General features: G+C 44.6%; 1 protein-coding gene across 1 annotated transcript in view; it reads left to right on the top strand.

The window, feature by feature from the left end:
* ADGRG4 (adhesion G protein-coupled receptor G4) overlaps positions 1 to 12,890 on the top strand; it is a 118,527-nt gene that overhangs the window by 103,731 nt on the left and 1,906 nt on the right. Inside the window, 5 exon segments of the mRNA XM_028094135.2 lie at positions 2,379 to 2,457; positions 4,932 to 5,145; positions 5,147 to 5,213; positions 10,174 to 10,275; positions 11,980 to 12,147. Coding sequence (XP_027949936.1) covers positions 2,379 to 2,457; positions 4,932 to 5,145; positions 5,147 to 5,213; positions 10,174 to 10,275; positions 11,980 to 12,147 — 630 coding nt within the window.

The following is a 12,890-nucleotide window of genomic DNA, read 5'->3' as shown; positions in this document are numbered from 1 at the left end:
TCAACCAGGAGATTGAAAAACGTTGTGGAAGAGGCTTCATGAATAATCTCCAAAGCAGATAACCCACATATGGCTAACTGTAAAGGGGCTAGAAATCACACTTGGTCCTGGCTTTCCTTCCCCCCATCATCTCTCATCCTCAGCTTCCTTCTCAGACCCCCCCTCCTTTACTCGCTCCTTAAGTAACAGTGTTCCCCAGGGCTCTTCTCTCTTGGATCTTCTGGTTCCACACGCACTTGCTGGGGTGCAAGGAGCGGCAGCGAAGGCTAAGACTTGGTACTTGGAGGTGGGATAAACTTAGGGAATGTCAAGGACACACCCGAGCCAAGGCCAAGGCCTGACTGGCTTGACCTGTCCAGATGCAACAAGCTGCTTGCAGATTCGGCTGATGGCCTACACAGACAGCAAAGGGAAGAGTAGCTAAAGGCTCCAGCTCCCAAGTCCTAGTCCCACACACTATAAAAGAAAGACACACACACACACACACACACACACACACACACAAATAAAAGGGAACGGATGCCTGCCACACGAGTTGCGGGATTCCCTGTCGCTGAAGAACGGGTTCTAAGTGGAGCTATGCAGTTTTATATTCTGCAGCTCTGTGCTGAAGGGGCAGGGTGCAAAGCCCCACACCTCCCCCGAACCTGGGAGGCACGAGAAACTGCCTCACGACAGGCTCCTGGAGGAGATGGAGAGGCGAGTAGGGGACGGCCTCAGAGCCCCTCCTCACACGCCTGCGGGCTCCTCCAGCTCGTGCGGGCTCACGGGGCATTCTGCCCAAGCTCAGGTCAGCTGCTGGTCCAGCCTCTGCCTGCAAGGTCACCAGGGAGCCACCACAGAGCTGTCCTGCTAAGGGGACTTTTGGAGCATTTAAATATTAGACAAACGCAATCAATGGCAAGGAAAACAAACATTAATATCCGTTTATGTTTGAAGTTCTGTCTTCCTAATGCCAAAGCAACCTGTTGAAGAGGTTTTACTCCTGTATTTAAATCCCTGTCCAAGGCAGTAGATTGGTCCACATTTTTTTTAATAATCAGTAGGGATTTTTCTGTTTATTAATCGATAATTTTTTAATTTGTTGATTACCAAAGGGTAAACACAGCTTGGGGACCGCCTCACAACTTCCACTGTAGATGGGAGGCCCCCTTCCATCTCTCCTTTCTGGCCTCCAACAGATTAAAAAATAACTTTTTTAATCGAAGTCTAGTTCACACTTGATGTTACATTAGTTTCAGGTGTACCACATAATGACTGGACAAGTCTATACCTTATGCTGTGCTCCCCGCAAGGATGGCTGCCCTCTGTCCCCACACAGCACGTTACAGTACCATTTGCGACGTTCCCCATGCTGTGCCTTTCAACGCCGTGACTTACTCATTCCATAACTGGAAGCCTGCACCTCCCACTCTCCTTCACCCATGTTGCCCTTCTCCCATCCTCTCCCCCCTGGCAACCGTTAGTTTGTTCCTATGTATTTATGGGTCTGTCCTGGTTGTTTTTTTTTCCAACAGGTATTTTTATAAATATCTACATCATGCTAGGCACTGTGCTAAGTGTGTGATATACAGATCAAACGGGACTGTCCTGTTTCTCACAGAACAGGACAGTGGAGGATTTTTCAAGATGCTTGGCACTCTGGGATTTAGAACAGCCTTGCAAAGCATCTTACGAAACCCCTAAAATGTGTGCAGGTGTAATGCTCTTAGTTTAGGAGAAATACATTGTTAGAAATAAAGAAATCATTTAAGTTTTACAAATGTACATGGAATTGGATTTTTAAATCCTGTGTCTACACTCACATCACGTTTGACCACTTTGACTGAACTGATTGCTTTATTATAGTCTGGCTGAATTGACTGGTCGTTAACTGGTTTATCTAGTCAAAATGTCAAACTAGTAACGAGTGTGGAAACAGCCCCCCTGTCAGAAAGCACTGAAGGCTGCAGCTGATTGCCTGTGCCCTTCCTCCAAGGTGACCTAGACAAAAAGATCCTGGGAACTAAGGGGCTCTATTGAAAAGGAGAAAAAAATTGGCAGCCCATCATCTGGGAAGAAATGCTTGATGCGAACTTGTATTCCGATGAACTAGATATTTCTATTGCCAAGTTGATTTTTTGGCACTTGAGCTATTTTTAATAACCAGTGGGTGTTGTATTGGAGCCTTTGGCATGCTGTTTAGTTTAGCAGATTGGAGCACTCCTAGAAATGTTTAACTTGGAAAAATTCACAAACATTTTGCAAACAATGGTATTTTGATGCCCGCACATCTGTGGCTCATTTAAACAGTGTCTTGGTGTATCAGGGCCCACAGTCAATGATCAGGACTTCTCCCACTTCCTAATGGGATGCCTTTGGCTTGCTTCCCCCTCTAGGAATCCCAGGGATCATGGTGGCAATCACACTCAGTGTGAAAAAAGATCTGTATGGAACTCTGAGCTCAGCAACTCCATTGTAAGTACCAGCATCTCTGCTTCTCAGGTGGTGATGTTCTTGACCATCAGGGTCTGGGGGGTGGGACGTTGTTCCTGACCTGCGGTCTGGTCTTGACGCTGGCTCAGGGGGTACTCAGCCTCAGCCTTTTTTGGCCTAAACACAGTCACAGGCGCACTCAAATAATTAGGTGTCTGGGCTCTGTGTGACCTTGGGCAACTTACTTTACATCTTCCTTCCATTTCCTCCACTGGAAAATGGGGACAATAATGTTTGCTGTCAATGTAGTGTGCAAATTAAAATGACATCACGTATATAAAGTGCTCAGCATGTGGCCTGTTCCACATGTTCTACCTAACAGGCAGCAATTGTGATTAGAAAGCTCATGGAACCCAGAAGGCGTTGTAGTGAGCCCTGTAAGGAAATACGGAGATGGTTGGAGGACATTTTCCACCATCAACAATGGTCTCCCCTGAAAGACTCCATTGCCTTCCTTTGTAAATTGGCTCAGCTTTGTTGTCCTGTTGTTTTCTTCTCTTCTTTCTCTCTTCTCTTTTTGTTCTTTTTAAAAAATTTTTGTTTTATTTTTATTTGAGTACAGTTGACACACAGTGTTACATTAGCTTCAGGTGTAAAACTTAGTGACTGGACAAGTTTATACGTTATGCCGTGCTCACCATCTTTTGTTTTCTTCTTGATGTATAAATCCATCTCTGCAGTTTTCTCATCCACAGCCACAAAAGAGTCACCATTTACCTCTCCAGAACCTTCTTTTATAGGCGCGTAGCTAGTTACAATGTAGTCTTTTAGACGGCGTGCTTTCCTTTCATGCTTCTGATTGTTTTTTACTTACCCAGATCCATTCTCTTTATTGTTGCCTCTCAAGCTGGGTTTTTTTTTTTTTTTTTTTTTTTTTTTTTTTTACTACAGATTTCCTCTCCCACTGGACTGGAATCAAATGTAGGCGGTCTCGCCCCCAGACTCCGCCATCTTTTGTGTTCAGATGACAGTTTCTAGAGGGTCAAAATTATATTGTCCTTTCCGGCAGGTGCCTTCTAATTATATAATTTCTTGTTATCCTTTCTTTCTCTCCCTTTTCTCTTCCCTTCCTTCTCATCTCCTCCTCTGTCCTTGCTCCTCGCCTGTTCTGTGGCTTAAAGGGCCCCCAGTGTCTATCTATTGGTGATTCTTCTTCAAAGATCAAAAGCAAAAGCAAAACCAGAGCAAAACCAACTCACTCCACTCCTCCTGAAAAGAACCCTTTCATATGTGAATTGGTTAGTAAGAAGCAGAGTGCTCTAAGAGCTTTTTTTTTTTTAATAATTGTATTTTGAAGAAGTAATACATGCACGTGGTATAAAATTCAAACGCACAAAAGGGTAGAGGATGAAAAGTAAGCCCCACTCCCAACCCCCAGCCATGCTGTCTCTCTTCCTTGATGCAACTCTTATTACCAACAATCAGATCTGTATAGATATTCTCTTGTACACTCTGTTATCCAAATGGTAGATATATGCTGTTTGGTACTTAACAATGTCTTAGAGATGATTCTGCATCCAAACATATAACACTGCCCCTTTTAAAATGTCTTCTATAGCCTCCTTTAAGGCTGAAGATGATATTCAGGGAACCCTAGGTATTAGACTTTATTAGGGAAATTCAATGCTTTTTTCCCTCACTCCCTCCCAACGTGCACACAAACACACACAAACTCACACACATGAAAGTATCCACACCAACATGAACAATATGATGGCAAGGGATTTTCCTGGTTCTGGAAAAGAGGTCTCAGCTAAGTTGACACACAGTTAAATTAGTAAGCTTGTCCATGTTCAAAACTCAGAGATAATGCCTCTAGTACTCGGAAATGTTATTAGATGAAGTATCTGTTCATATGAATCATCACATAGTTCTTCTTCGATAGAAACAGTAGAGCCATTAAGAGTCCAGTGGCCAGTGTTGCCTTTTGTCGTCCAAACCTGAGGCTGTGGAGGGAGGTTTAAAATATATATCATTAACATTGATGATCTCTTCATTGTTTGATATAGCATTCAGGAAAGCCAGTCATTGCTCATGTCCTTTTACTGTGATATTTATCATGCAAAGCAGAATTCATCCTGCAAACAAAAGCTCAGGTGTAAGGTGGTGGGGCGGGGTGGGGGGAGAGCCACATTGGAGGAAAATACATCATTTGTTTTTCTGCTGTTGAGGAACAGAACAGCCTCCTAGGGAAGTGGACTGAGAAGTATCTGCATATCCCTCCAGGATTTCTGGCGCTGGAAAGAACACTGGACTGGGGCTCAGGAGATTGGGGTTCAAGCCCCACCCTGCCCCCAGTGAGCATGAGTGAACTCTGGTCAAGGCAGTTCCTTTCTCTAGGGGCAGATGCTCTCAGGTGAACTAAAACTGATGAGGTGATCTTCAGAGTCTCACTGAAAAATACACGTTTGTGTTTCTCTACCTCACAATGGCCTTCTCGTCTTTGTCTCTTACAGTTGTTGGATTAAAGATGGTTCTATCTTTTACACCTCAGTTGTGGCTTATTTTTGCCTCATATTTCTAATGAATCTCTCCATGTTCTGCACCGTTCTCGTTCAACTGAATTCCATTAACTCCCAAAGCCAGAAGCCTCGGCGGAGGACCATCCTGCATGACCTCAAAGGCACAATGAGCCTGACATTCTTACTTGGCCTCACCTGGGGGTTTGCTTTTTTTTGCCTGGGGACCTGTGAGGATCTTGTTCTTATATCTTTTTGCCATTTTCAACACGTTGCAAGGTAACTTCTGCTTCTTTGTACTTTCTGGGGCTAGCCAGACCTCCACCAAAGCTTGGCTGCTTTGGAAAATAATCTCACCTTTTGAGGATTGAGAGAAGGAAAAGATACTCCAAGAGGTCTTTGCTATCAATGAATTAACAGGCAGCCATTGGAAACATTCCCCGGATGTTAGGACTTCATTAAATGAGCTCACTCTAAGTTGGGGATATAGAGAAAAGCCCAGAGAGCTAACTCAACTCCAGCTAGTTGGCAATGTTTATATTAAACACTGACTGGTGACACTTTCTACAGTATTCACTGCATTACCACATCGTGCTCATAAGTGTATGAATTCGCACTCACGTTGACATTCTGAAGTGCACAATCCCATTGGAAACAATAATTACTGGACAGTAGATGCATTAAACTTTTGACCCCCTAGACTCTGGCTACATCAGAGATCCAAATATTGTGGGAAGGAGCCAGACTAGGAAGTTAGAGAGTCATAAAGGAATGAAGATGAAGAGCAAAGAGCAGTGGGCCAAGGCAAGAGGCCAAGGTTCTAATCTGGTTTTGCTCCAAACTGACTTTGGAAAAGTCACCAGAACGGTTGAATTAGATGATTGTAAGCTAATGTCTCTATAGCTCTTTAATTTCATTCCCATTTTCTGGTGAAAGGAGGAAATGATAGTGACACGGTAGGTGATTTCATGGTAGGCCAAAGATGTCACGAGAAGTAAAAGCGAGAGATCTGGTAATATACCTCTGACTAATTGTTGATGTTCATTTTAACCTGACTTTGCCTATTACAAATCCTCAGAGGAAGAGGCATGCAGAATGATTTCCTGGGAGTCTTGGACTCTGCCCCATGTTCTTCTTGTCTTCAAATTTGGCCCAGTTCAGTTGAGCTACTGGGGCAGCTCTGAGGAACTTGGACAGTGCATTGAATTAGGGTTTCCCTTAGTGCTCCAAACTATTTATCCACTCAATAAACCCCTTTACCAGACTCCAGTCCACTGGTGGTCCATGAGATGCTCCAGCAAGAGAAGAGTTCTATGGTCAAAGAAGTTCGGGAAATGCAGCAAACTATATTCCCCCATTCTTAAAATGGCACCATATATATCATCATGGTAAAAGCTCTGAGAAATTCTTCTGGGGAAAAAAAAAAAAACCTTTAAAAATTTGTTCTAACCTAGCATTTAAAAAAACCTCAGAGCACTTTGTCATGTGGTTATTAACCCCTGTGGAATCTTGGGAAATATGAATTGGTATGTAGTTATTCTCTGCCAGGCATTTGCAGGGTGCTGCAGGGCGATCAGGGAGCATTCTAGAATAAGGCACCATTTTTGCTTTCATGTCTTTCGATTCAAGAAACCATCTCATTTTTGAGCAATGAAGTGTATCAGCTGAAATTTCTGTCCCACCAGATTCTTCCAAGCACGTTCTGATTGGAATGTAAAAAGACACAAAATGCCTGGGTATAGAATGTGTGCAGGAGTGGATTAGGAACCAGATACCCGGGCAGATTTCTTCCTCAGCAGTAAGTCCACTCACTAATTCTGAGGAGAAACACACTCACACTATGGAAAGAGGGGATGATGGAGAAGCTGACAGAAGAACAAGAAAGCAAAGCAGTTTAGAGCTTACAAATGGAGGAGGGGTGTCTTCCACGCAGCAAGTGCTCCATTCCTACGGTGGAAAAGGAAAGTAGTTTCTAAGCAGGAAGCCTCTGTGGCTTAGAAGCAGAATCCAGCTGGGGATCTCCTGAGGGCTAAGCCCAAAGTCCCATAGATCCAGCGTCGACAGAGCCAAGCTGTCTCTGTCTGTCAGATACGCTTTATGTCAACCAAGCACCAAATCTTTCTAGTCCCTAGTCCTGCCTTACAGGATAGAATGTGCCATCTTACAGAGAGGGGGTTTGCAGAGCCCTGAGTTTCCAACTCAAATTACACACACACACACACACACACACACACACACACACACACACACACACACACTTGTGCGCGTGCGCGCACTCAGAGCAAGAACGCAATGAAACAAGTGAACAAATTAGCCATTTAAAAGACAGATGGCAAGTTTGCAATTCTGGCTGAAGGGGGTTGCCCGGTGGTCTGGTGTGAAAAAATGCTGTGCGTGATGAGCCATTTCTGAAGGAGGGATGCACAAGTAAAAATGCAGGTGACAAAAACCTGACATCTTCCCTCATGCCTGTGTTCTAGTGAGTAAGCAGATCAATCTGTTATTGGAAAGAAAAGGGAAGGCTGACAGGCAGAGAGGGAGAGCGGGCAGGCAGCTCATTGGAATTCACATAATAACCTTTAAGTCTGAGAACAAACTAAACTCCATGCAGGAAATCAGAACGGTAATAGATGCCTGTTGTCCCCCGTTGCCCCTTGCTTCTGCTGCTCGGAAAGAGTGAGCGCTGCTCGATTCGTCACCACAGTTGTTTGGTGACACGGAGATAAAGCCCTCAGGGGAGTGAATGACACAAGTCATTCTGTTTAGCCTCCAGATTGCTGCCTCCCACCTGGAATCAGAGAGTCTCAGGGCTGGGGCTGGGGACCCGAGATCTTCCCGATCCTACTTCCCATCGAGTGACAGAAAGTCACACGCCCCTACCTGAAACTTTCCAGAGACAGAGAGCTCACCGTTCCATAAAGCAGAGCATTCAATTTCTCTCTTTGTCTGATGGAAATATATTTGACATTTAACATTGTGTAAATTTAAGGGGTACAGCATGTTGATTTGCTACACCGATATGTTGTAATATAATTACCACTGTAGCTTCTAATCGGCTTTGCATCTTATCCGGGTCACCCTTTTCTGAGGGTAGAATGTATAGTGCAGCGGTTAAGACCTTGGGCTCTGCAGCCAGACTGTCTGCATTTGGTCTTGACACTGCCACCTCAATATTAGCCCTGTGACTCAGTCAGACTTACTAGACTTCTTGGACTCTGAGGTCTCTCAGCTATAAAAATGACGCTAATAGCACAATGCCTATGATATAATCATTGCTTAGGAAACCCTAGCTGCGATGTGTTACCACGTGGTGGTTCTGTGGCTTCCTCCAATTGCTCCTGGTTCTAACCTGGCCACCACACAGAACAAGCCTAATTTGTCTTCTTCATGACAGCACTTTCAGATCTGTAACTATAGCTACCATCTCTCCCCACCCTATGTTCCCACTCCAAATCTTCTCTATTCTTGAATACTTCCATTTGTCATCATCGTTTCAAAACGAAGCCTCCCAAACTGAATATGGTGCTGGTAGGAGAAAGGGCCAAACCGGGGCAGGATGGCAGGAGACTCTTACCCACCTCAACCAACATTCTTGACTTCCACTAATGCCCTAGCTGAAGTGAGCTTTGGGGGCATTTACTATTGACTCGTGCTCAACTTGCAATGAGTTAAGACTACTCTGACCCATTACTAATCATTTACTTCAGCACAACTGGCCAGTGAGGAGGCAAGCTGAATCTTGTATAGAGAACAAAGGGTTGCAAACTGCTCTTGGGCCAAAAAAAAAAAAAAAAAAAAAAAAGACTTTGAGGCCCAAGAAGATAATATGAAGGTTGCAGAAAACTGTGAGAGTTTGTGTATCAAGTGCCTTGGAGTTCAAGTCAACAAACATCTGTTGGGCTACCACACAAAGTACTGGAGGCAAAGGGAGAAGTGATATGAGGGTGAACAGACTTTACAGCTGGGTGCAGGGATGGGCGATACATGGAGACTGTGGCCACATATAGCAAGTCGTATAAGAAACAGAGCGCTATGGGAGCTCGAAGTGGGAAAGATGAGTTTCAGTTTGAGGCACCCGGAAAGGTTTTGATAATGGTTATTTCTGCCAATCCCACCCCCAAGCTTTAGGAGATCCAATTTGCCCTCCAGAGCATTTGCCATAAGGAAAACCTCAAGTCCTATTTTTTTCTCCCAAGGAGGTATTTTAGAGGATGGGGGATGAGAAATGGCCAGCGCTGCTGGTGGATGCCCTCAGTCCCGCTCTATCCCACTTTCAGGACAAAATCAGGGCTGGCAGTGGAAAATGAGGGCACCAAATTTATGATTTCCACACAGTGTAATTGTGCCAAAGAGCATGTCTGTTAGTTATTTATTGCTATGCAACAAATTACTCCCAAAGTTTAGCAGCCTAAAGAAATAGCACTTATTATCGTACCTAGTTACTGAGGGTTGGGAATTCAGGAGCCGCTTAGCTTGGTGGTTCTGGCTCAGGGACTCTTTTTTCTTTTTTTTTAAGTGGGCTCCATGCTAAAGCCCAATACAGGGCTTGATCTGAGCTGAGATCAAGAGTTAGCCGCTTAACCGACTGAGCCACCCAGGTACCCCTGGCTCAGGGACTCTGATGAAGTTGCAGTCAAGCTGTCAGCCAAGGCTTTAGTCATGTGGAGACTTGACTAGCTCCAGAGAATCTGCTTCCAGGAAGCTTCACTCACATGGCTAGGGACTGGAAGCCTTACTTCCTCCCCGTGTGGGCCTCTCCACAGGGCTACAAGGTGTCCTCAAGCTGTATAACACTTGGATTCCTTTGGAGGGAGTAATCAGAGATAGAGAGAAGCCACAATGTCTTTTATAAGCCATTCTTGGAAATGACATGACATCACTTCTGCCATAGTCTATTGATACAGTGTGGGAAGAGATGACACAAGGATATAAATCCCGGGATATAGGGATCATTGAGAGCCATCTCGGAGGCCGACTACCGTTGAAGGGCTGCTCTCTCAAGCTCTAGGATAGACAGCAGCCCCGGGGGAAAACTGTGGTTGATATGAGGTCTTGATACAGACCTTCTTACCATCGCTGCCTCTGACAGGGAAGCCAGAAAGATGAGCTCAGAAAGCCGTAATGGCCCTGAGGTTATTTAGGAGGGGTGTCTATGGTGATAAGAGTAGACCTGGGCCTGGGTGTCGGTGACCGCCGGCGAGAGCAGCCGAAACAGACCGACCTTCTTCTTTTGACTTAGGATTCCTCATTTTCGTGTTTTACTGCTTGATGAAGGAGAGTGTGCGGGAGCAGTGGCAGATACACCTCTGTTGTGGGTGGTTACGACTGGATAACTCTTCCGGTCTTAAGATGCCAGTTTGGGTAAGGTTTTGAATTTTACAGGTTTCGCACAACTGATCCGATTAACTTGTCTCCTGACTTGAGTTCATAGAGTATTGGCATCAAAATGGAGGCTGTTTCTATGTCATGAAAATGATTGATACTTTTGCGGAGTCAAGTGAAGAATGTGACTTGGGCCATGTTTTAACTTAGGGAAACTTCTCTTTTGGCCCAGATTCTTGGATTGCTTGTCCTTGCTGTCACCTCAATCTCAACTCAATTCAAAAGAATGTTGATTGAGTGCCCTACTGTGTTTCAGGCCCTGGGTCACAGGGGCTTTCCGGCCTGTAGCCAACAGTGGGTTGGGTGGATGTGGGAAGCAAGGAGAGATAGTGGAGGTGGGAAGAAGCCTAGCTGGATGGAGTGATGGCCCATCCTATACAGTGGGAGATGACATGGACCCCGATGTTGTCTCTGAGAATATCTTCAGTCCAGGCAAATTGATTTTCTTTTTTCTTTTTTTTTTATTATGTTATGTTAATCACCATGCATTACATCATTCGTTTTTGATGTAGTGTTCCACGATTCATTATTTGCCTATAACACCCAGTGCTCCATGCAGAATGTGCCCTCTTCAACACCCATCACCAGGCTAACCCACCCTCCCACCCTCTCCCCTTAGAACCCTCAGTTTGTTTCTCAGAGTCCATCGTCTCTCATGGTTCGTCTCCCCCTCCGATTTCCCCCCTTCATTCTTCCCCTCCTGCTATCTTCTTTTTCTTTTTTTTTTAACATATAATGTACTATTTGTTTCAGAGGTACAGATCTGTGATTCAACAGTCTTGCACAATTCACAGCGCTCACCATAACACATACCCTCCCCAGCGTCCATTACCCAACCACCCCATCCCTCCCAGCCCCCACCACTCCAACAACCCTCAGTTTGTTTCCTGAGATTAAGAATTCCTCATATCAGTGAGGTCATATGATACATGTCTTTCTCTGATTGACTTATTTCGCTCAGCATAATACCTTCCGGTTCCATCCATGTCATTGCAAATGGCAAGATTTCATTCCCTTTGATGGCTGCATAATATTCCATTGTATATATATACCTCATCTTCTTTATCCATTCATCTGTCGATGGACATCTTGGCTCTTTCCACAGTTTGGCTATTGTGGACATTGCTGCTATAAACATCGGGGTGCACGTACCCCTTCGGATCCCTACATCTGTATCTTTGGGGTAAATACCCAGTAGTGCAATTGCTGGATCGTATGTTAGCTCTGCAAATTGATTTTCTATGTATCAAAGTCTCTTCCATCCAATTCAGCTTCTTTCAGCCTCAATGCAAAGCCCAGTCTGTTTCTTTTAGGGAAGGCAAGTGCTTGAACTTGAAGATTTTATAAGTAGCACAGAGAACTTCCTCCTTTATGCTGGGCATGTCAGTAACTCACTGGTCTCTGTGCCAAGCTCTAAGGAAAGCAGACATCCTTGGTAAATGAATTAGCTCTGCCTGTATCACACATTACAGTATAAATTTTACTTTTCACAACTTCATAGAGAAGCTGACTCCTTGAGGTACCTAGAACAGATGCTCTGTGCATTGAGCTTTGTATTTTTAACAAGATTATTGAGGGACAATTTACACATCATGCAATTCGCCTATGTTAAGTGTAGAATTTGATGCGTTTTATGGTTTTAACTTTTCTGGTGTCATTTCAGATGGGGACAGCAGGTATGGGCTACATGTTGGGTATAAACAAGAGAGACTGAAGAAAACCTTCCAGGACAAATTGTTGACACCATCCCTCAAGTCGACTGCCACGAGTTCTACCTTCAAATCTTTAGGCTCTGCACTGTGCACTCATTCAGAAATCAGCTTCCCAAATGGTGAGAGAAAATCTATGCTGTCTACCCTTACATTCCAGAAATTTTGAATTAATGTGAGGCCACATACGTGGTCTTGGGAGATACCACCTCCTCAAAACTGAAAACCCATGTGCATGTATATACTTGGGCTCATTCCGGGCTGAGAAAGTGCATATAGAAGCACATAGTGAACTTAGTAAGTGCAAACCTGGTGGGTTGTTCAACTAAGATGGGAGGGAAGAGACTAGAGGTCAAAATAAATTCATGTGTAATTCAAAACAATAGTCAGAGACTGTGAAAGCCAGAAGGAACCTTAGACCATGTCTAGTGTGATCCCCTCATTTTCCAGATGAGGAACCTTAAGCAGGGAAAGGAAAGGGGTCTTATGGACACTCACTCACCGTCAGCAGCAGAACTGGGGCCAGGACTCAGGTGGCCTGACTTGCAGGCTAGCGCACATCGCATGCCACCAAGAACACCCACTGAGCTGCACGACACTCTTAGTTGCTCAACTTCTTCCGTAGAATGCCAAATTTCTAGGTACAGAGATAGTTGTTGAGGTGGAGGTGGGTATTGGAAGGGAAAATGTAAGGAAAAGATTGATCTTTTTTTAAAAGATTTTATTTATTTATTTGACAGAGAGAGAGACAGCGAGAGAGGGAACACAAGCAGGGGGAGTGGGAGAGGGAGAAGCAGGCTTCACATGGAGCAGGGAGCCCGATGCGGGCCTCGATCCCAGGACTCTGGGATCATGACCTGAGCCA

This window comes from Eumetopias jubatus, unplaced genomic scaffold, assembly GCF_037043125.1.
Source record: "Eumetopias jubatus isolate StellerSeaLion01/CBP00866 unplaced genomic scaffold, mEumJub1_p1.0 scaffold_11, whole genome shotgun sequence".
NCBI lineage: Eukaryota > Metazoa > Chordata > Mammalia > Carnivora > Otariidae > Eumetopias > Eumetopias jubatus.
This window is presented reverse-complemented; position numbering and strand designations above follow the sequence as displayed.